Below are 25,170 nucleotides of genomic sequence, written 5' to 3' on the forward strand. Positions count from 1 at the left end.
TAAAATAGGAGATGAACAAACACAGTTGTTTCTATCCTGATTATTCTATACCATTTTTTGGTCATCTACCCTAAAAATCTAAAAAAATAATAAGAATCAAGATAGATCAGGATGTTAGCTTTTCAATGGAACCAAGATCACCTTAATCTGATGAGTGGTTGGAAAGAAATGTCCTTTGGAAAATAGATTGTTCAGTTGTTCCTATTTGCAAAGCATATTTTTGTTCCAGTCTTAGAACTAAAAAACAAGAACCTTAAAGGGGTTTTCGGTTCTGACTCAAAACAGTAAATTTATAGGCTTATGTCTCATATTTTCAATTACTAAAAATGAAGATTTTTTACGTCGAATCGAAGAGATACATATATGAGAGTAGAGATTATTTTGCATAAAATACATGAATATGTGAATATCTTCATATGCATGCAAAGTTTCTCTTATATATGTGGATTTCCTCGTAAGCATGTGAATTTTCTCATATATATTCTCCTAAACATGCAAATTTTCTCTTAAATATATGTGAAGTTTCTCTTACATATTCAAACGTGTAATCCATATATATATATATATATATATATATATATATATATATGAGGAACTTTGCATATATTTAAGAGAAAATTCACATATATTTAAAAAAATATATATATTTTAAGAGAAAATTCGCATGTTTAGTAGAAAATTCACATATATAGAAGGAACTTCACATATATTTTGGAGAAAATCTAAATGTATATGGGAAAATTCACATGTTTAAGAAGAAATCTGAATATATATGAAGAACTTCACATATATTTAGAAAAAAATTCACATATATATGATAAATTTCTCATGTTTAGGAGAAAATTCATTTATATATGAAGAAATTCAAATATTTTAAGAGAAAATTTGCATGTTTAAAAAAAATCATATATATAGGAGGAACTTTGCATATATTTAGGAGAAAATATGCATATATATAAGAAAAAACACATGTTTAAGAGGAAATCTACATATACAAGAACTTAGCATATGGGTAACTGGAATATGTAAACTAACAAAATATATAAACTGGTATACACCGAGATTTTTATAGATCGTTTTATTTTTCAAAAATTTTACTATAAAGATGCGATCTAGATGCTTGGTTTTATAGAAACATACTCTTAGATTATTCGATTATGATGTATACGAAGGATCTTTTAAGGCTAGAAAATCAATGACTCAAAATTTTTATAAATATTCAAGCATACAAAATCACATTTCTTGATCTGATTATGATGATCTAATAGTCGATTTCAAGCAAATGGACTACATCGAATGCATATGTAGGGCTAGATTTGCAAAAAACCTATAAAAGTCTTGATTCATACTACTTTACATATTTTTATTGGTTTACATATTCCAGTTTTCCCGTCGCATATATATGAGAAAATTTGCATATTCGCATATTTTTTGCAGAATAGTTTATGTTCCCAGATCTATATCTCTTCGACCCAACATCATAGTCATTAAAAAGTTGAGTCATATGCCTATAACTTTATTGTTTTGAGTCAGAACCAAAAACCCCTCTAGGGTTCTTATTTTTTAGTTCTAAGAATGAAACAAAATATGTTCTATATACATGAACAACCAAACTGTCTATCTTCCATTGTGGGATTTGCAACTTCTGGTTAGTTGAACCGTCAAAAAACAAAGGTTTGGGAGAACAAAAAAGTAAAGATGACCTATATGTTTCTTCTCAATCGCTCACCAGATCAATGTGATCTTGATGGTGTTGAAAAGCCAACACCCTGATCTATCTTAGTCCTTTTTATTATTTTTTCAAACTTCTAGCGTAGGAGGCTGAAAAATAGTATAGAATAATCAGGATAAGTACAATCGTGCATGTTCATCTCTTGTTTTACGAATGATGTTGGAGCTTTATCTCAACATCCGTTCATCATTTTTCAGTGAATTAGGTGTCGTTGGAAAGGTATTTCAGTTTAGTTTTTTTATTAATTTTTGTATTTTTAAAAAATTCTTTATTTTTTGGATAAAAAATTAGTGACAAAGTTTATCATAGATCTTGGATGCAATACTTAGGCACATATTTGGGAGAAAATTCACATATCTGAAGGAAATTCACATATGCGAAAGTGAAAATGGTCTTTTTACATTTGACTATTTACGATTTTGGTCACTGGGTAGATTTTAAAAAATTATAGGGTTTTTGGAAAAACACGTCATTTTTACGGTACAATATGATAATTTTCTGCTTGTCTTATGTGTTTTTTCATAATATTATTTGTTTTTTCGCTCCCCCTTCTCCTTTGCTTCCTGCTTGTTTTTTTCTTAGTTTCCTTTCTTCTCACGTGCTTTCAAAACAAATCCCACTTCATGCTTAATATACTTTGTAATACTCATTTCCTTGCTTCCTCTTCACGTATCACTTTTCGTATCAATTTAGCTTCCGGGTAACCATGGTTCAAAGACTGCCTAGTAGAAACAAATTATAATGTGTTCCCGAAGAATGTAATTACATCCACAGGAATTATTGGAATTAGGAGCCCTTTTGCTTAGATAGGTACTAGAAGGATAAACCTCCAATTTGGTTCATTTGATTCATTAATTCTCTTCCATGTAATACTTTGTAATTTGGTAGTAATCTGTGTAAACTTTGCTTGCCTAGAGAGGAACGAAGTAAGGAAATGTATCCAATACCAATTTCGTCTAATCAAATATTGGCTAATGGGCATGGATTGGTGGAGTTCAAACTCTGATGAAAAAATCCAACACCAAATCCTATTCAGTCATGAAATCCCTAAACAAAATCACCCCATTAATCGGATTCAGACTTGGATTGGATATCATATATGACACTTATGTCCAATCCACATCAGGTTTCATAGTAATTACCAAGTTCACACACGGATCAGACAGATACATAGGATATGCATCTTAAAAATGGACCTTTCTCTGCAATCTAGATCAGGTTCGAGGTTCCAGACCAGATCCAATCCTGTTTTTCTCACTTTTTTACATGTGAAGTTTGTTTGGATCTTTTTTCTTTCTTTTGGTTTTTTTTATGTATCCAGTGTTATCATCTGAAATTCGAATCCGGAATCAGTTCTGTATTTAGTTCCGATACCGATATGTGTTTGTGCCCAATATAGAATTATGGTTCGGATCTTAAGCCATCAGGCCTGTATCCGACCCGTTTAAACATCGTCAGTGGCACTGTATCATGCAGTCAGGCAAGTATCACATTTCTCGCGTTCCATTTGGTCCTCGGGACTCTCTCTCCTTCCTGTGGGCTGTTTCAGAATCGGTGGCCACTCTTCTCCAATAAGAAAAGGAAAAAGACTTTCAAAGAGGAAAACAAAGAAGAAGAAGAAGGGAAGAGGAGGAAAGAGAATTCATTTTCCACCTTTTTCCCGGTTTGGCTGGAGCTGCAGGAAACCGATGTTCCAGAGTCGATTGGTTTCCCTCCTCCGGCGAGGCAGGACGCCCCTCCTCTCTAGGGTTTCCAATGAGGCCGGGATGGCTTCTAGGGTTTCCTCTCTCTCGATCTCCAGCAAGGAGATCGCCGGCCGGAGCTCCTCCCTCTTCTTCAACCGATTCGTCCAGAAGGTTAGGTTTTTGTATCCCACCCTTTTATCCCCTTGTTTTTACTTCTGTTCATTCCATTCTGATCACGAAAAAGTCGTACTTTTTTGGTATTCTTCGAATGGATTTGCTCAATGTTCTTCTGTTATCTAGGTTTCAAAATTTCCCCTTCTAAGCTATATCTTTTTCCCCCTATGTGATTGTCTGTTCATTTCTTTCGCTCGATCCTTATCCGGATTATTGATTTTTTTCCTCCTGCTTTTAGTATTTGGTGTCCTTTTTGTTTAAATTTCTTAAGTTATTCAAGCAACGAGTTTCATTGTGGATTTTTTGGTATTTCCCAAAAAAAAACTGTTTTTTGAATTAGTTAGCTTAATATTCTCTCTCTCTCTAAATCTACGTTTCAAGTTTGCCACCCTTTCTTGTATTTATTTTTTATAATGTGTGGTTGCATCTTAAGTTTATTTGATTTATTTCTTAAATTTTACTCTCAACGTCTGGTTTTTTGTATTTAATGACGTTTTTTATCAGATACTTTTAGTAGATACTTGCATTTACTTACATATAGTTTCTGAGTTTTTAGTATTCGCTCCTGTGTTTTTTTGGGTGTTTAATTGCGTTTTTGCGGTTGTGCATCATAGGTACAAAATTTTTATTTTCTTTCTGAATTTATTGGGTTGATAATAGCAGGTTTTCTATGCCCCACCATCAATGAACATGTCTACTACATCGACTTTGTTATCATCTGCGGAAATTACAAAGGCTGGGATCTCCATGCTCGTAACAAAAGGGCCTGATGCCCAGAAGAAGGTTGGAATTTGGCTCTTTGGTTGTGCTACTTGGGTGTTTAGCATGGTGGTGCTTGGTGGTGTGACGAGGCTTACACGGTCCGGCCTCTCGATGACTGACTGGAAATTCACAGGCAGGCTTCCTCCTCTGTCACAGGAAGAATGGGAGGTCGAATTTGAGAAGTACAAACAGTCTCCCGAGTACAAGAGGTTAGTGCAATCTAAACCATGCTTGTTTATGAATCAGCATTCCATGCTATCTAAAATTTATTATCCATTTTGGTTTCATCATGAAATCCTTTTTTTTTATCAGCAGCATCTGTATTGCCCAAAGAAACAAGGAAAGGGCATTGTCAACCAATATCTAGTAGTGCACTGTCCTCAGTATTGGTTTTCATGTTTCACATACTTTTCTAATGATATACAATTGTGAATTCAATTAAATGAGCTTTTTTAGTTCCCACAAACGGATTCATTGTTCTTGGAGGATGTATGTCCCTATGCACTCGAAAGGACTAGTGGCACGTAGGTGCCAGTCCATGGTCACCAGGTGCATTGGTGACTGGTCGCAGGTTGCCAAGGCCCAAAGACTCTGTTATGCTGGCGTATGTTCATTTGAATGGAAAGGGACTTGGTATTCTTGGAATGCTCCATTGAGGGTTGTGGTTTGCTGCCCAAAGTAGAGAATCTACTAATTGTTCACCAGCCCCCTTGGTGACACTTAACCCCCTTCCCCCCACCACCCCCAAAAAAGTTAAATAATAAAAAAATTCAATTTTAAATAATATGAAAAATTCTGGAAATTTATTAATATGACCTTATATTTTTGTAACACTATGTAGAAATTTTTGAACAATTTCTTGTAAGTTACTATCCTAAGAAGTTGCCTAGTTCCCCATCCTTCACCAAGCTATCTAGGAAGCGGGCCAGCACCTATGTTGTCCTAGTGTCAACTAGGCATCTGTTTAACTACATAGGTATTACTAGGGTTACCAAGAACATCACCTACATGTGGGAAATAGATTTTTTAAGAAATTGTTTCCAATGCGAAACCCAACATTTCTGAAACGTGTAGGAAACACATGGGGAACCCGTTAAAATATTGAGACATGAATTATTCAGAATTTTTGTTTACTTGTTTTCTTTAAAAATATTATGTTTTTTGAATAATTTTTTAATGTTAAAAAGGATGTAATGTGCTGGATGAAAGTAGGAAGTTTTATAATTTAATGTAACTGCAATATTTTTATTGTATTTCTTGAATCTATTCCATCTAAGCACTAAAGCCCTATATTACGTTTAAATACTTGATTATGATATTTATTATTTTATTAAAAGTATCCCCATTATACACTTGTTTACATGAAGTATAAACAACTACTTAATGGTTTTATAGTTGTAATCAATGCATTCACATGTTCTATGAAAGAACTTAATTTATTTATTCTTACTAGTTATCATGACTTGGTAAACAAGTAAAGTTTGTCTAAGTTTATAATATTCTCTTCATAAATATTTTCATATCTATACTTTTCATATATATATATATGTATATGTGTGTGTGTGTGTGTGTGTGTGTGTGTGTGTGGAACCCCTTAGTAAAAACTGAATATTTTTAAACTTTTAATGTTTTTTTCACATCTGACCCTCCTGATGTGATCTACATGTTTGGGTTAGTAGAATTTGGTGCTTGGATCATGCTATTTGAACGTGTATGTAAGATTTTGCAGGGTTGAAAAATCAACGGCCTACAATGTATCAAAATTCCAACCCCCATAAAATCATATTTTTACATCAAACAACATGATCCAAGAGTTGATTCCTACTATTTTGACAATGCCAAACACATTCTTTTCATTTTCAATGGCATGCCTTTTCATTTTCAAGTGGCTATTATGGAAGGCAGCTATTTGTTTCTACTAGGTTAGTCTATAAATAGAGAATGTGCAAAGAGATCCAACCCATCAAAAAGCAAGAATGGCTCCACAGCATTCCCTATTGGTTTTACATTCCAACGACATCTCCAACACCTTCTAATTTGGCTGATATACCTCTCAATTCATATATGCAGTACCCTTAATGGTATGCATTTTTTAACACTTTTTGCCATGTAAATATTTTAAAATTAATTTTTTTCTATTGCTTCATCCTAATTGTGGACAAAATGCTTGGTTAATCTTTTCAGAGTTTTCTTATTCAATTATATGTTGTATAAAATGGTAGTTGTTTGCTTTAATATTTTTTCATATACATATCTTTAAGAAACTTCAATTTACTTGATATGTAGACTTATTTTAATACATTTATTAATTTTATTTGTTCTCATAATAAAATTTTGACATAAGCTTTACTTATAAAGCTTGGCCATATGGACAGCTGCTCTTCTTCCTTTTTTAGATTGGCAAGCTGGGGTTGGGCAGACCCCGACCAGTTACATAGGTTCAGTATGCGACATTTTAAAGATTTGGAAACCAATCAGGAGGTTTATATTTCCAGATATGGTCCTCCTGAAAAATCTCCAACCTCACCAGACAAAAAAGGGGCATAATTATGTTCTGCAGGCACACATACAGCAAAAGTCACCAAAAATAGCTATAGAATCACCCACGCAGAAAGATGGACTCTGTGGAAAGCCTCTTCCAATAAGCAACTGTGAAGTAGCTGCCATCAAATCCCAATTTGATGACTCTAGAACACACTTACTCTTCTAGTATGTATAATGTGTATTGTAATATACATGCATGTATACAAAGTGATAATTTTATTATTTGTTTATTATGTAGTATATTATTCATATATGTTCATGTATCCTTTTATATATAATATGTATAATACGTATTATGTCATATATAATATATATAATTCTATATAGAATATATAATATGTGTTTGTCCATATATATATATATATATGAATGAATGACTTGGCTGGTCAATCTATGACTTGGCTCAGTCATGACTAACCTCGGTTAACTCAGTCGAGTCAGCCCATCAATCGGCGGAGGTTTGTGAGGTTCTGGGTCGTTCACTGGGTTAACCCAGTAAGAGGCTGAGTCAACCCAGTCACCAGGTTGATTTGGTGTGTTTTCAAACGCTAGTTTCAGTTGATTGCAGGGATACAATGTGTGACTATCCCAAAGTTCAATGCTATAGGAAGATATGGAAGGGGAGGCATAGTAAAATTTCAGTCAGAGTCCAATTGTTATTATCATGATGTTAGGAAACATTAGTAGCTTGGTTCAGTTTCTGGAACATACAAGGGCAACCCCTTTATCCATGTGGATTTTCTTGAAGAATTTAATAGATACATGCAAAGATGTACACATATTACAAACTTGGTATTATTTTGCAGTTGAGTGAAAAATATACTCACTCTGACTGTACCTGTATTGATGGCATGATTGGTCAAGTGAAACACTTGCACGGGTGCATACTCTCTCTCTCTCTCTATATATATATATATATATATATACAAACACACACACACACAGACCCATGCACACAGGCGCTCTGGTGCTACTGGTGGTTATTCATTTTTACTGTTCCTCTTGGTAAGATTATTGTCAGTTCAGAGGTCAGTTTTCTCATGTAGTTCACTTAGAATCCTCTACTTGTAAGGCACAGTTATTAGAATGTCTTGGCTTCTAAAGGTAAAAAGGTTATTGAAATATCTCCACCTTAGTTTGTTAATTTGGATAGACTGATGAAGAAATTTATTTACTAGATTATGTGTGCCGTGTTCGTCGACATTTTGGTTGTGTACATTGTGCCTTTTTCAATTTCTTGTAGACCTTCACATTTATTTGTTGCAATGTCTCAAAGAGATGTTATTTATTATTGTTGGTGACATTAGTTGGAACATGACACCATGCAGATTAAACAGAGGCATGAGTCTGGAAAATTTCAAATTCATATATTGGATGGAATATGCACATCGTATGTGGGGAAGGGGATTGGGTATCATCTTTGCAGTGCCTTGCACATATTTTCTTGCTAAAGGGTATATCACTCGTCAACTAGGACTGAGGCTTTCTGCTCTCTTTGCACTTGGTGCTGGGCAGGGATTTGTTGGCTGGTGGATGGTGAAGAGTGGCCTTGATGTAAGTGTTTCTCAAGTAAGGTTAGGTAATTGGAAGTTGTCACTCAATTCAGCTGTATATTCAACTGTAGTTCTTTCTTTTTCTAGGAACCAGTATCCAAGTACGTTGAACCAAGGGTTAGTGCTTACCGTCTGGCTGCACATCTTACATCTGCTTTTGTAATCTACTGTGGCATGCTATGGACTGCTCTTTCAGTTGTTATACCAGAGCCACCCATGGGAACCATGCAGTGGGTTCATGGATCTGCTAAAGTCCGCAAGTTCATTCTACCTGTGAGCATTTTGGTGGGCGTCACTGCTATCTCTGGAGCCTTTGTTGCAGGAAACGATGCGGTATGGAAGTATGCTGTTTTGTTCATCTTTTCTGTTTATTAATATTCTGTCTGCTTGATGTTATGTGATGATTTTACACAACAGTTTCATTTTTCACTAGTGGACTTTATTGTCAGGGCCGTGCATTCAATACATTCCCAAAGATGGGCGATAAATGGATTCCTGATGACATTTTCGACCTCAAGCCAATTTTTCGAAATTTTTTTGAGAATACATCTATGGTTCAGGTAACTTTTATTTCTTCATGCATGGCTAGACTCATGGTGTATGTGACTCCCTGTAACTAGTAACTGTATTCATCTTAATATTAGTGTATCCGTGTCATAACATGTTCTTAGGTTTGTAATCATATACCTTATATACTTAATAGATGAATAGACATCAGTTGATACATCCAATTCTTTCTACTATTGATGGCTTGATTGCATCTATGGCTTACAAAATTGGAACTACTAAACTCTTTTTACATTTTACACTGATGTGTTTCCCCTAGTGGATTAGGATATTTACATTCTTCTTTTGAATATTTTATTTTGCAGCTTGATCACCGAATTCTTGCAACAGCAACACTGTTTGCTATTGGGGCAATGTGGCTTACAACAAGAAAACTAGACATTCATCCAGGAATTCAATCCCTGATTGGAAGTACTGTAGGCATGGCAGCTCTGCAGGTAATTACTGCATAGGCAAATCAAGTCCTTTTTTCCTTGTTTTACCCATTTAGGGGCCTGTTTGGTTAGATCTGCATATCCAGATAAATGAGATAATGGAAAAATAAAAACTCAGAGTATTTATGTTCAGATGTTTGACTAGTAAAGCTTGATAAGTAAAAATCAGATTATTAATAAAAACCAGAAATGTTTTAATCCAATGCATACTTGGATTTATGAAAACCCAAAAAATATGTGGACTTTTTATCCTAAAACACGGGCTCCCCCGCCCCACACCCCAACCCCTGATACGCTTCTCTCTCTCTCTCTCTCTCTCTCTCTCTCGTAGAGGATCAAAACATCTTCCTCTCCTCTCCGTCTCCTTCCCGAAGCATCCGATGAATCTCGGCCATCGATGGGTTGTCTCCAGTGATGCGGAAAGACCCACGGTTTGGTGGTTTTCCGGCCGATCTAGGCTGTTTCGGTGAGCCCTTGCATCGATTGGTGTTTGGCGCTTCACCTTTTCTTGATGAATTCATCAATCGTCTGCCCTAGCCCTTCTCTTCTCTAGCTCCCCTACTCAGAACGTCTTCCTCTACCACACCATCGTGCGAGCTCATATCAGCTGTTCTGATCATGCCCTTGACACCAAATTAGGATCTGCATACCAAATGTTTGATGAAATGCTTGTTAGAAATATAGTTTGTGGAATGCTATTATTTCAAACTCCTCTTGAAAATCCTGTTGTAAGTGAGATTAGAGATGTTTGGAAGATGGAGGGTGGAGCCCAATTCAATCACCGTGGTAAGTCTTCTTCCATCACCTGTGCAATTGATCTCCCTAGGCAAGGACGTAGCATCATGTAATGGAATACCATGACACTGTTACGGCATGCAGCATGAATTAGAATCAGCAATTAATCTGTTCAAAAGTATGAAAAATAAGTCAGAACACCTGGATGGAGGGTGAAGATATTCTATAACTTCAAATAAATGACCAAACAGGGGGAAACTTTAATTTGGTGTTTTTTCTAGATTTTTTAAGTACATCCAAGCATTACATGTTTCTAGATTTTGAAAAAACTAGAGGTTTAAAAACTCTGAAGATCAGAAAACTTAAAAATTAAATTTCTGGATTTATATCCAAACAGGCCCTTAAAATCTTTTTGTAGGATAATATTGTGTACACGACTGATCTATATAAAGTCTTTGGATTGTGCACGTGAGTAACTGAAAGCTTAAAAGAAAATTCAAGCTTACTGGGCCCCTCTCCTACTGTAAATTGGGTACCACCTTGGTTATGAAAGTAAGAATTGCTAATCTATAAGCCGCAGCTAGGCTGCATGTTTAATGTTCAAGTTTTCTTGCCAATCAATAGACCGCATTCATGCTTACTATATGGCCAAAATTGGAGAAACCGGATCAGAATATAAAATGAACATCGATGAGCATTTACTTGGTAAAGTTTTTATTCTCTAATCCACTTGACACTTTAGCGTTATCTTGCATGAAATCAATGACTAAGAAAACCACATTACGTGCCGTTAATATTTTGGCTCAGCTAATTGAGCTGGACACTGTAGTTCTTTACCAGAGCTGCTGTAGCGAATTGATGGGCTGGCTAGTACATGTTCCTCGTGCTTTTGTTGGTGTCATCATTTGTTGACGACTCTAAGCCTAGATTGCCGCTTCCCCCTAAAGGGTGTATACCATAATTGTACAAATGTTTCCAAACATGACAAAAAGCTGTATTTATATCCCTTTACATGATAGGGATCTTCATTCATTTTAAACCATGCAGGTTACACTAGGCATATCTACTCTTCTGACGTATGTTCCTGTTTCGCTGGGAACTGCACACCAAGCTGGGGCGTTGACATTGTTGACAATGATGATCATCCTTGCTCACACTGTGAGGAAGCCATCTCCAGCCCTTCTCAAGTCTTTGGCTTCACTACCAAAATCCGGTGGGTAAACCTTGTGACTCAATATCTAAATTTATTGGCTATTCTGGTAGTTGGGATCTACAAACATGACAATTGAGTGTTACTTTTTTATACAGGCTGATATGAAGATTGTTATCTTGTTCATTGAGGCTTTGGCCAATCCATCTTTTTTGGTTGAGGTTAGTGTCAGAGATCCATTCATCAACAAAGTTTTCACTGTTCAATTATAGTTTTCAAAATTTTTCATCATATTTTGCTGAAATCGCACTCAGCATGGCATCAACTTTCTTGCTCTGTTCACGGCGGAGTTAGTTCAGATTTTGTCATCTTAGCTGTTGAGAACTCGTTCATTTGGTTTCATGCAACATACGGCTTATCAGTACGTAAGTGTAGCAGATATATTTCTTTGTAGCAACCTGCTACTGCAGATGCATCAGGCAGTTAGAAGTCGTCTCAGAATAATGTAGGAGCATTCATCAAGTTTTTTGGAATTCAAATAGCCATCCAATGCTCGACTCATATGAGGTTTTGATTGTAGACGATCAAAGATACAAGTATAAGGACACATTCAGGAAAATAAAACAATTATCATGATAGAACGTGCTGATGGCTCTTGGGATGTGTTGTCTAAAGTTTATTTATGAAATAAAAGGCGAAACATTGATTGTGAAGGGTGAATTTGTATTAACTTGCTGATACATTGTTCAACTGCTTTTTCTTTTCCTTGGTGCACGGTATGTTGAGAAATGATTTATGGTTGTGAGTGCGAAACTGCTCACTTGGTGGCTGTTCACTTTTATGGATTTTAATGCCCACAGAGGAACGAAGAATTGTTCTGAGTTGCATGAAATATGTAATTTATTTTTTCTTAAAAGCGTAATTTTCAAATGGCTCCCAAAAATTTGGTTCTAACTAGGCCCTATTTGGAAACTGCCAGTCGGTGGCAGCTAAGGATGTAAATAGGGAATCCCCAAAATTTGTGGTTTTAACAAATCCACATGATTATTTGGGATAAGTGGAATGGTTCAGCTGAGAATTTACCACTTCCACTTGTGTGGCTGTTTGAAATGCAGTTAAAAAGCTGAAATTAAAACTAGGAAGAACGGTGGGAAGGTTGACGGAGCAGTCGAAATGTTCACCAGTGGAGAACTGGTGAAGTACCACCTCATTCCGGTGGAAAGTAAAATGCGGAACTGGAGTCATCAAATACCACTTCAGTTTCATTATTTTCTACAAACGCATCCAACTCAAATGACATTGGCGATGGGTTTTCCCCCACTTCCACTCCGGCTACCTCCGACTGGTGGTTTCCAAATATGGCCTTAGTGTATCTACCAAATGTATCTTGGTTTTTAAATAACCCCCTAAACTTTTGACTTTGGGTCTGGCAAAAACAACATAGATCAACTACCCTGAAACTCATTTCGATTTGACGGATTTCTCCTTAGGAAATCGTTATAAATGCATTTTAGGCTATGTTCGGGAGCCTTGCAATCGGATGAAAACAGGTTCCAGTGTGTTGCCAAATTATCATGATGTTGATAAACGAAGTTGCGACCAGCTGGGGTTAGGCGGACTTTACCAGAACAACAGCTGCCCCATGTGGCAGAGGGATTCGATCCTGGGCCTTCAGTTTGACACAGGACCCCGCTTATCACATGGGATACCACTTTGGTGTTAAGTTGCCAAAAACATCCTCTCGTGAAAGGCGTCGTTGAAATATGGTGTTGGATCTGCCAACAGCAGCCCAACGCATTGTTTGAGCAATGCCACTGCTCTCAAACAGGAAGAGAGTCTGAGAGCATGGCGGAAACCAACGGTCCCAAACATAGCCTTAGTTGCAATACTTTATCCTTGTCCGGAGTCGTCTATGAAATGTCAAAACTCCTTCACAAATAAAAGCTTTGCCTTGCTCCTGTTGTCTTGTAAATTCGACAATACTGGACCTTTGGTATCTCTTGAGTGTAGAAATGTGTTTAAATTGAGCATAAAGAGAAAATTACACGTTTTCATGGGAATGATATGGTAAATTTGTTTCTATAGTCAAAATTAACCTAACGTTAAATTAAGGGTGGTAGAAAAACGACCCTCCATAAAACGATGTTTACTATCACGCTGAGAGCTCTCCCCATAAAATTTCCATGGCCATGGTTGGACATAGATCAAACACGTGTGCTACCTATCTGTATCGCGTCAGGTTTCTCTCAACACGTTAGCTTGACATGAGCAGCACAACGGCTATAATGGACAAACCTGCAAAACCCAGAGAGAGAGAGAGAGGGCGCAACCTCAAGGAACAAAGCGAGGGACCGAGCAGAAAATGGGCTGCTCCACCATCTTGTACGCCACCTTGGCCTCCCTGCCCATAGCCTGCCGTCTCCTAGCCATGATGTGCGTTTCTCTCTTTGCTTCCTTCGCCATCCTGCTCTTAGCATCCCCTCTCCTCTTGATATTCAGCCCTGTTATAGTCCCTGCCACCATTGTTCTTGGTGGTGCTGTGTTCGCCTTTGCTTTTGCCACACTAATGGAGATTGCTGGCATATCTGCTTTCGCATGGATCCATCGAACTGTTGTGAAAAAACCGTCATTTCTGTTTGCTCTTTGTGATGTAGGTGGTGGTCCAAGCATGGTAACATGATCTGGTTTTGAAGCGAAAGGCCCAGCTTTGACGGGCTGGGATGGCGAGTTGCAGGAGGTGGTGCCTCTTGAATATAGGTGATGGGGCAAGATGATGCAATGGTGTATGCTGTGGATTGTAGATTACTGGGTGATTGTTAAGTGGTGTAGTCTGTGTTTCTTAATTGGGCTCCGTTTGTGAAAGAGATGCCATGTTGAGAATTTGGTCTGATATAATACTTTATGTTCTCTCAAAAACACAAAAGAATAAAAAAAAAACAAGCTTTCTGTTCTTTTTCAGGTGTGACCCTTGGGGATACATATGGTTATCTGATAAGAAATGGATCTAAATTATTTATTGTATGGGTGTACCCTCGGCAAGACATTGACAAATTTCACGCTCAATTATTATATATGATAAACGAGTGCTTTGAAAGAATAATGAACACAATGATAAACTCGATATTTGCAATATTTGCTCTCTTATCGACTAAGAGAATCGAGTATTCTATTTATAAACATAGCAATGTTACAATGATTTGAATACACGGTTTTGATATGATAACAATAAGTAACAAATGATAACTAAAGATAACATTTATCAGCAATTATCATTTTTGATAATTTTATCAAAAATGATAATGTTTGCACGATAATCTCACGATACTCTTGATTGGATTTGATCTCTCTAAGCTTCATTTGATTTATTCAAAGCACATGAGCTGTTATGGAAGGAGTCCAGGTTGACGCATTTGGTTTATGAAAGATTCTTATCTCTATGAGGTTTAACCATATTATCATTATCTTTATCATGCCCCTGCGAGTTCAACATGAGGTCGACCATGTTGAGCTTATCACGAATGAAAACAAACCATGAGAACGAAAGAGGCTTGGTTAGATTGTCAACCAGCTGATCAGAGGAGGTGATAAACTAAACTTGAAGATGACCTTTTTGCACATGATCTCGAACAAAATGAAAATCAATTTTCACATGTTTGGTTTGAGTATGAAACATCAGGTTCACAACGAGATATAAGGCCTCAATATTATCACACCAAACAGTAGGTGACGAAGGAGGAATGAAGTCAAGCTCAGTTAGAAGTGACTTGAGCCAAAGAAGATCAGATGTAGCACAAGTGAGAGACTTGTATTCAGCTTCAGTACTGGATCGAGCTATTGTTCGTTATTTGCGAGAAGACCAAGAAACCAAGTTAGAGTCCCCCAAAACAACAAAACCACTGGTAGACTTCTGGTTATCAAGGTTGCCATCCCAGTTAGCATCAAAGAAGGCATTGAGTTGGAGAGAAGATGAGCGTGCAAAAAATAAACCATGTTGAATGGTATTCTTGAGATAACATAGGATGCATTTAACAGTATACCAATGAGTAACCATGAGCTGATGCATGAACTGACAAACCTTGTTGACCGCAAAGGCAATGTCAGGTCTTGTGATAATTAGATATTGTAACCTGCCCATAATGCTTTGATATAAAGTAGAATCATGAAAGAGAGGAGCATCATCTTTAGATAACCTAGTAGTGGAGCTCAAAGGAGTAGAGATCGACTTCACATAGGCCATAGAAGCATGATGAAATAAAGTAAAAGCATATGTTTGATGACAGAAAAAGACTTGAGGAGTCACAATGAACTTCAATACAACAACAACTACGCCTTCATCCCAAAACAATTGGGGTCAGCGATATGAACCAAAAAAGAAATTCATTTTGGGTCTTCCACAAGAATCCTTTTCCTCCAATCATTTCTATCCAATGCCATGTCCTCGGTGAGGTTCAAAGCATTCATATCCTTTCCTATCATCTCCAACCAAGTCTTCCTAGGCCTACCCCGACCTCTTTTAACTAATATATTTTCCCATTTCTCCAACCTTCTAACTGAAGCATCATTAGGCCTTCGCCGAATATGTCCAAACCACCGTAAACGATTCTCTCGCATCTTATTTTCAATGGGTGCAACACCTACCTTCTTACGTATCTCCTCGTTCCGAATCTTATCTTTTATTGTATTTCCACACATCCATCTAAGCATCCGCATCTCAGCTACACTCATTTTTTGAATATGATGTCTCTTGGCAGCCCAACATTCCGTACCATATAGTAAAGCGGGTCTAATAGTCGTCCTATAAAACTTTCCCTTCAACCGCAATGGCATTCTACGATCGCACAACACTCCAATTGCACTTTTCCATTTCATCCACCCAACCTTTATCCTATGATTTACATCTCCATCAATTTCTCCATACTTTTGAATGATGGATCCCAAATATTTGAAATAATCATTCACCGGTATTTCTTGCTCACCAAGCTTCACTACACTCCCATCACTACTTCGTTGCTTACTAAACCGACATTCCATATATTCAGTCTTACTCTTACTCAACTTAAAACCTCTAGCTTCCAATGTCGGTCTCCATAATTCTAACTTAGCATTAACCCCAGCTCTAGACTCATCAATCAAAACAATATCATCAGCAAACAACATACACCACGGTATATTTTCTTGAATTGATCTCGTAAGCTCATCCATCACTATCGCAAATAGGAAAGGGCTTAAAGCAGATCCTTGATGTAACCCAACCGTTATCGGAAAATTGGTTGTCACCCCTCCACAAGTGCGGACATTGGTTACTACTCCTTTATACATATCTTTAATTATACTAATGTACTTTAGGGAAACACCTTTCTTCATCATTGTCCACCAGAGAACGTCCCTAGGTACTCTATCGTATGCCTTCTCTAAATCAATAAAAACCATATGCAAATCTTTGTTCCTCTCTCTATATCTTTCAATAAGTTGTCTAAGAAGATGTATAGCTTCCATAGTTGATCTTCCAGGCATAAAACCAAATTGATTCTCCGATATCATGACAACCTTTCTCAACCTAGACTCAATCACCCTCTCCCAAAGTTTCATAGTATGACTCATGAGTTTTATACCACGATAATTTGTGCAATCTTGTATATCACCCTTATTCTTATATAAAGGCACCAAAGTACTCTTCCTCCACTCATTAGGCATCTTATTTGTTCGCCAAATCAAGTTAAAAAGATTTGTCAACCATTCTAAACCTTTCTCTCCCAAGCATTTCCAAGTCTCGATAGGTATACCATCTGGACCAACTGCCCTTCTTGATTTCATTTTCTTCAAAGCCTCTGCAATTTCTTTCTTTTGAATCTTGCGCATGAAGTCATGATTTATCTCATGAAAAGGAATGGAGAAGTCTCTAAGATTTTGAGCATGACTATCATTAAATAGCTTATCAAAATAATCTTTCCATCTCTCCTTAATCTCCTCATTTTTGACTAAAACCCTTTGTGTTTCATCTTTGATACATCTAACCATTCACAAATCCCTCGATTTCCTATCTCTCATCTTTGCAAGCCTATAAATATCCTTCTCGCCTTCTTTGGTATCCAACTTGTCATAAACCTCCTTATATACCTTAGCTCTCGCATTTCGAACTACTTTTTTAGCTTCCTTCTTTGCTATCATATACTTCTCCAAATTTTCATTATCACGACTCTTATTTAGATTTCTATAACACTCTCTTTTAACCTTAATAGCTAATTTGACATCCTCGTTCCACCATGATGTATCCTTACCTAGTGGTGCACCGCCTTTAGACTCACCCAATACCTCCTTAGCCACTTTTCTCATGCCACCCGCTATCTTATTCCACATTGATTCTGAATCCTCCTCGAGACACCAATCAACTTCCTTAACTACCTGCTTTACAAACATTCCTTGTTTAGCTCCTTTCAGTGCCCACCACTTAATTCTAGGATCTATCCTATGTCTATCCCTTTTGCGGCATTGTCTAATTCTAAGATCTAAAATTAAGACTCTATGTTGTGTAGCTACACTTTCTCCCGGTATAACCTTACAATCGATGCAACAACCCCTATCTCTCTTTCTAAGTAGGAAAAAATCTATCTGACTCGTATAAACCCCACTTTTAAATGTTACTAGGTGAGACTCCCTCTTCCTAAACCAAGTGTTTGCTAAGATCATATCATAGGACAAACAAAAATCTAAAATCCTTTCTCCACTTTCATTTTTTTCTCCTATACCATAGCCTCTATGGATACTCTCAAATCCATCTCTACTAATGCCTACATGTCCATTAAGGTCACCGCCGATGAAAAGCTTTTCTCCATAAGATATCCCTTGTACTACTCCATCTAAATCTTCCCAAAATTGATGCTTAATGGAATCATCTAAACCTACTTGAGGTGCATAAACACTAATAATATTAATAATATCCGTACCTAATACTAATTTAATAAGTAAAATTCTATCACCCTTCCTACGGACCTCAACTACATGATCTATAAACTGACGACTCATAACAATCCCTACTCCATTCCTATTCCTATTTATTCCTGTATACCAAATCTTATATCCCCAAGGTTCTATCACTTTTGCTTTCTCACCTACCCATTTGGTCTCTTGTAGACATAAAACATCAATCTTTCTCCTACACATAACATCTACTAACTCTACCAACTTACCAGTTAAAGACCCTATGTTCCAAGTGGCTAACCTAATTTTATGGTCTTGGACTAACTTCTTTACCCCCACCCGTCCAACAAAGTGAGGGAACCCTTGCCTATTTGACACCACACCCGGGCGCCGGTGTGACGCGTCGCTTCTGGGCGACGACCTAGCAACCCTTGCCCATTTATCACTGCCTCCGGGCCTAGAGAGTACAGCGCGTCGCTCAGTAGGGAACGCCCCAACGAAATTCTCATATTGGTTCATTTTCATAGGGTATGACTAAGTTTTTATGCTGGCTGTCACAGGCCTACCACAACCCTCCTCCTTTATCCGGGCTTGGGACCGGCAGTGTATAACTAAACAGTTATACACAGGCGGAGTTTCACAATGAACTTCAATACCCAAAAAATAATTTAAGCGTCTGAGATCTTTGATGAAAAAAAGCAAGACTAAGGCGTTGAATCAACTGCTTAATGAAAATATTGGAGTTGTCGATGATGATGATATCATCAACATAAACTAGCAAATAGATAACCAGACTGCTATCTTGAAAAAAAAAAAACTAGGCATCAGAAAGTGAGATACAAAATTTGCGGGACTGAAGATAAGAGTTGAGACGCTACCAAGCGTGTGGAGCCTGCTTGAGGCCATACAGGGTCCGATTCAATTTGCATACATGCTGAGGGTAAAAAGAGTCTTCAAAACCTAGAGGTTGGGCCATGTAAACATCTTAAAAAAGTAAACCATTTAAGAAGGCATTATTAAAATCCAATTGGTGAATCAACCAGTTTGACAAAACCGCAAGAGCAAGAACAACACAGATAGTAGTGGGTTTCACAACGAGACTGAAGGTTTCAAAAAAATCGATTCCTTCTTCTTGATGAATAACCTTAGTAATGGGACGAGCCTTGTAGAGATCCATCGAGTCATCATCATGCCGTTTGATCCAAAAAACTCACTTGAAACAAATGACATTATAGTGAGGTTGAGAAGGAACAAGATGCCAAGTATGATTAAGCTTGAGCATGTGAAACTCATCCTGCATGGTCATGCACCACTTGGGGTCAAGATTGGCTTGTTTAAACAAAGTGAGTTCGGGTGTAAGTAAAATAGAGCTAAAGCAGACAAGGGAGAGTGGGTAGCGGGTAGTGAAAAATGCATGGGGTTTAAGAAAGTTGGTCATAGAGTAGGTGATCATGGGGTGGGTATTGTTAGTTGATCGACTAATGATATAATCAATAAGAGGAGAAGAAGGATCAATAGAGGAGGAGGGTGATTGCTGAGGAGAGTCGGGTGGGTCATCAGTCAGAAGTTGGATCACAGGACAGTCGGATCAGAAGAGACAAGAATATCAGGAGGGACTGTCGGAATGGGAAAAAGCCAGTGAGGTGGATCAGGAGGGGGTAAGACGACGAGCTGAGACAGACCCCATTCGGAAATGTCAGGTGAGAGAGGACGAGCAGAGTGAGAGACTAACCCAAAGACAGACTCGTTAAAGTAAATGACAAGAGATATAGGTGTGGTTTTGAGAGAGATCAAAGCAAAGATAACCCTTGTGACAAGAAGCATAGCCAAGAAAAACACAGAGAGTGGTTTTAGACTAAAATTTAAAGGTATGATAGGGAGTCAAAAGCGGGTAGCAACGTGCACCAAAGACATGAAGATGGTGATAGTTGACAGGTTTGAGAAAGAGAATCTCATACGGGGTCTTACGATTAAGCACTAAAGTTGGAAGACGGTTGATAATGTAGACGGTTGTGTGAAAAGCATCTACCTAGAAGGGATAGGATAAAGAGGAGTTGTGTAACAAGCTAAGCTCGGTTTCAAGGACATATCAATGTTTGCGCACAATGAGCCCATTATGTTTTGGAGAACGCAGGCATGAAAATCAATGAAGTATGCCATGGTCACATAAAAAGTTTTCAAAATCATGACTGATAAATTTGCCTCCATTATCAGATTAAAAAGCACAGATGGAGAGTTGAAGTTGCTTTTCAGTGACATGCTTGAAAGACCTAAAACACTCAAACGCTTGAGACTTAGCATGCATGGGAAATAACCATGAAAAATGAGAAAAGTTATCCACTATAAAGAGATAAAAATAAAAACCATCCCGGGAAGAGACTAGAGCAGGTCCTCAGACATCGACGTGGAGAAGTTCAAGTGGTGATGATATAGAAGAAAAAGAGTGACCAAAAGAAAGTTTGTGAGCTTTGCCAACAAGACAACTCTTACACACTTATTTTTTTGTTTTTATTAACAGAAATAGCATGATTGGAGTTAAGAAATGATCTTATTTGCATGTCCTAGACGTTGATGCCAGAGATCAAAAGATGCCACTTTTCCTGCATAAGTAACTACTTTCATTAGATCATCAATTTTGATTGGATAGAGTCTCGCATTGGATTTCGATCCCCTTAGATGAATCTTGCCCGTCTAACGATCCTTGATAAGGAATTCAAAGGATATGAATTCAAAAATATAATCATTATCTTTAGTAAATTGGCTCACAAATAAAAGGTTTTTTGTGATATCAAGAACATGAAGAACACTTTTTAAATTAAAGGAAGAGCCATGAGATTTCAGAACAAGATTACTAGTGTGGGAGATGAGAAGCATCTTACCATTGTCAAACATGATTTGCTCACCCCTATGACACTGGGATTTATTAGAAAGTTGTTGGTCATCCATAGTTAGATGATTCGTAACACTAGTGTCATGATACCAATAGTCATCAATGAATTGCTGAAAGGACATAGCAAAGAAGGCTTTATGGATATCTCAACAGGTTTTGGCAATATATCCACGTTTTTCACAGTATTGACAGGTTACTACCACACATCCACCTTGATTTTGGGCAACTGGGTTGCTATTAGGCAAGTTTTGAGAGGGATTTCTCCCTTAGCCCCTGCCACAACCTTGATAAAAACCACAACCACAACTGTGATCCCTGAAGAGAGTATGCTGAGGTTTGGGCGTTTCAGTAAACTTGGTATGGATCAGAAGCACATGTTTTTCTCGATTAAGAAGTAGATCATATAGATCTGTGAAGGTATACGGGGCAGGATTGGTGGATTAGAACAAAACTTCCATACTCGAGGGAAAGTTCATTCAAGGTTATTTGAACTAGTTTCTCATAGTCTACGAGGTGATTGGCGACAACAAGAGAATTGGCTAAAAAAATTTTGCGGTCTAGATATGACAACATATCCAAAAAAAATTCTTGATGAAAGTCAAGTCTTTCTTCAGAATAATGAGTCTCAAAGGGGATTGAGATTCATATGTTATTTTCAAGACAAGCCAGACATCAAGGGTTGTTCTTGTTCTCATGATTTGATCGAGAACAATTTCTAAAACATAGGCCTTGATCTAGCTGATCAGAATGAACCCAAATAGGGTAATTTGGATTCTCTATTTTACCTCCATCAGACACAACAATGAAGTGATCTGGTTGAGATGAAGAGCCATCGATGAACTTGAGAAGATTCTAGTTGATCATGACATATTCGAGCTAAGATCTCTATAGTAAGTAGTTGTTTCGGTTTAGTTTTATAAAGACAAGACTGACAATAGCATTCCACTAGGTCATAGGAAGGAAAAGTGACGACGAGGAGGCCATTGGACACTCGTTTGAGCTTGATAGCTCTGATACCATGAAAAAATAATAAACACGATGATAAAATCAATAATCGCTCTCTTGTCTACCGAGATAATCGAGTATTGTATTTATAAACATAACAATGTTACAATGATTTGAATACACAGTTTTGAAATATTAATGATAACAATAACTAACAAATGATAACTAAAAATAACATTTATAAGCAATTGTAGTTTTTGATAATTTTATAAAAAACGATAATGTCTGGTCTCACGATACTCCTGATCGAATTTGATCTCTTTGAGTTTCATTTGATTTATCCAAAGCACATGAGTTGTTATGGAAGGTGTCCAAGTTGACGCATTTGGTTTATGAGAGATCCTTATTTCTATGAGGCTTAACCGTATTATCATTGTCCTTTATCATGCTTGTGGGTGGCACAGAAAGCACCATTATGATTTCTTGTGCTTCTCTAGTGGTCACATGTATTGCCTGCTCAGAATTTGTGTTGCAGTCTTTTACATATGTAGGTACATGTCTGTTATTTCACATTGAAACAGGTTTATCTCCATCTTTTCATAGCGTCTTCCTAGTCTAAATTAGTCTTGCCTACTATAAAGTGAACGTCTAATCAAGTAGGGTGAACTTAATTGGGATCCAGGAATCTCTTAAAAGATTCCTTATGTGCCACAACCAATCACATGACTTCATTTAGAGTGGGCCCAACATTTTGTTGTTGTTGCGGGCTCAATGGAATGCCTTCATGTAATTGGTTGATGGCACACAAAAGATCACTTAACAGATCCCTAGATCCCCTCCAGTGGTGGTGGTGGTATCGGTGCTTATTCATCATCTCTATGTTGTACTGCCAATATTCCTTCCTTTAGGACTAATGTTAGATTATTTACTTCTCTGTTCATGCATCTAGCTTTTGACCTTCGTGCATGCATGAGGCTGGCTGCAAGTGCAATTGATGTCTTCTTTTAAAGCGTTGTAATTTTGAAAAGATTTTTATATGAAAAACATGTGAAAACCACACATCAAATAATAAAAACCGGTTCTCACTAGTGGATGAGACCGAGTCGAACTCAGGGAACGAGAATATTTCGTATTCAAGTACACAATTCTAAACTAATCTTTATTGCTGAATTATTTGAAATGTAAAATGTTCAAGAAAGGTAAAAACAACTAACTATTACAACAAATGAATACCCTTCGCAGAGGGCGTAAAGTGCAATATTTACAAACCCAATTAAATTCCTAATTCTAAACTAAAAAGTAAAAAGAAGCTTTATTCTTCGTACTTTGTGTCACGTAATCACTTCCGCTTCACTCCTGTGCAATCCTGCACAAATCAAATGAACACGAGCAGTACCAGAGATAGAAATATACTGGCTAAATGATCTAATGAAATCACAATTCACTAAGAAATGCTAAACAAGTAACTACTTAAGCTAATAACAAAGTAATTAACAACAACTAATTATATCTAGCTAATTACTTACTAACATCTAGCAATTAACTAATATTCAATTAACTAATGTCCAATAAAAACAAGGAATGGACAAAATAAGAGATTTATGTAAGGAAAAGCAAAACAGTAATTGAAACAAGAACAAAATAGTGAAATTCAACAACAAACGAGAAAATACTAAACAGGAAAAATGATTGAACTAAGTAATTTGAAAAAAATGAACATAAAAAAAAACATTGAAAACAAAGAATGCAGACAATCAGAGAAAACAATAGTCTGAAATGAAAACAAGGAAAAAAAAAACTGATACATGAATTAAAAGTAAAACTGGAATTTTATTTTAGAAATTGGAAAATGAACAAAAATAGAAAAAAATAGAGAATTGGCTGAGTGAAGAACAACAAGAAATCAGTTACTTTTGAACACAGTGCTTGCAAAAACATCTCAGCTATATTTCAAACTTAGAATTTAGAAAAATAACAAGACTTCAGACACTCGCCGGAAAATGAACAGTAACAGCTGCTGAACTTTGAATAACAGATTGATTTCAATTGATCAATCACCAGCTTCTATCAGACTCTTTATGAAATTCATAGTTCAGCTTTGAATAGCTTTAAATTGAAACAGAATTTTATAGTAATGAACAGAATTTCTGAATATTAGTGAAATACGGTCAATCAAAATACTCAATAACTCCAGTTGATGCCGGAATTCACTCAGGCGATCAATTTCAGCTTCATCGAATGCAGATGTAATGTAGAGAATCACTGGAGATGCAACAATTGCAGGAAATCACCGAAAATGTAAAGCTCAAAAGCAACTTCAATTCACCAGAGAGATCAAATGATCTATTGTCGAAAAAAAAAACAAAGATGCCGAAAAAAAAAACACGATGATAAAAAATTAGAAATAAACGTATCCATTTGCATTTCAATCGATTGAAAATATCTCAATCCGGCTGACTTCAGTCGATCAAACAAGACTCACTCATGCTGGAATTTCTTAAACATCATTAGGACACTTACCAGATTTTGATTATCAGAAATTTACTCACCGGAAAACAATAAACGCACGGTGATCAGAATTCAGTAATTCATAATTCCAATATTTCCATCGGATTCAGATATCCGATTGATTTTTTTTAAAAATTAATCACTGAAGATTCAATTAACAGACACTTCATGGAACTCAGCCAGAACATTCATCACATTCAAAGAACAATAACCTTTACCGGATGATACGGTGAACAGTAATTCCAGAACTTATCTTTCGCCGGAAAATGCAAATATCGATCCAGATGATCAATCAACTAAAAAATAACTTTTCTTTATTATTTTTTTTCATTTTTCACTAAACAGAAACATATCCTAACTTTATTAATCGAACCAGCAACAGAAGATAAATGTGGGAAAATAAGAAAAAGAAGAAGAAGAAGAAGAATTGGAAGAAGAAGAAGAATTGGAAGAAGAAGAAGAAGAAAAATTGGAAGACTTACCGTGAATCTTAGAGGGGTTAGGAAAGAATTGGCCCCCTCCTGTACACCATCTCCAGATTGAAGACACCTCCACCTGAAAAGAGAAGAGAAA

General features: G+C 36.8%; 1 protein-coding gene across 1 annotated transcript; it reads left to right on the forward strand.

Annotated features, from left to right (window-relative positions):
- The first annotated feature begins 3,217 nt into the window (after positions 1-3,217).
- LOC149837592 (heme A synthase COX15-like) lies at positions 3,218-11,611 on the forward strand. The gene is made up of 8 exons (XM_090007435.1): positions 3,218-3,588; positions 4,255-4,562; positions 8,226-8,451; positions 8,538-8,783; positions 8,900-9,010; positions 9,323-9,454; positions 11,234-11,399; positions 11,495-11,611. Exons 1-8 carry the CDS (start codon positions 3,421-3,423, stop codon positions 11,497-11,499), a joined length of 1,362 nt encoding a protein of 453 aa, XP_089863561.1. The 5' UTR covers positions 3,218-3,420; the 3' UTR covers positions 11,500-11,611.
- The last annotated feature ends 13,559 nt before the right edge of the window (positions 11,612-25,170 follow it).

This window comes from Nuphar pumila, chromosome 5 (genome assembly GCF_984573655.1).
Source record: "Nuphar pumila chromosome 5, dmNupPumi1.hap1.1, whole genome shotgun sequence".
Lineage (NCBI taxonomy): Eukaryota > Viridiplantae > Streptophyta > Magnoliopsida > Nymphaeales > Nymphaeaceae > Nuphar > Nuphar pumila.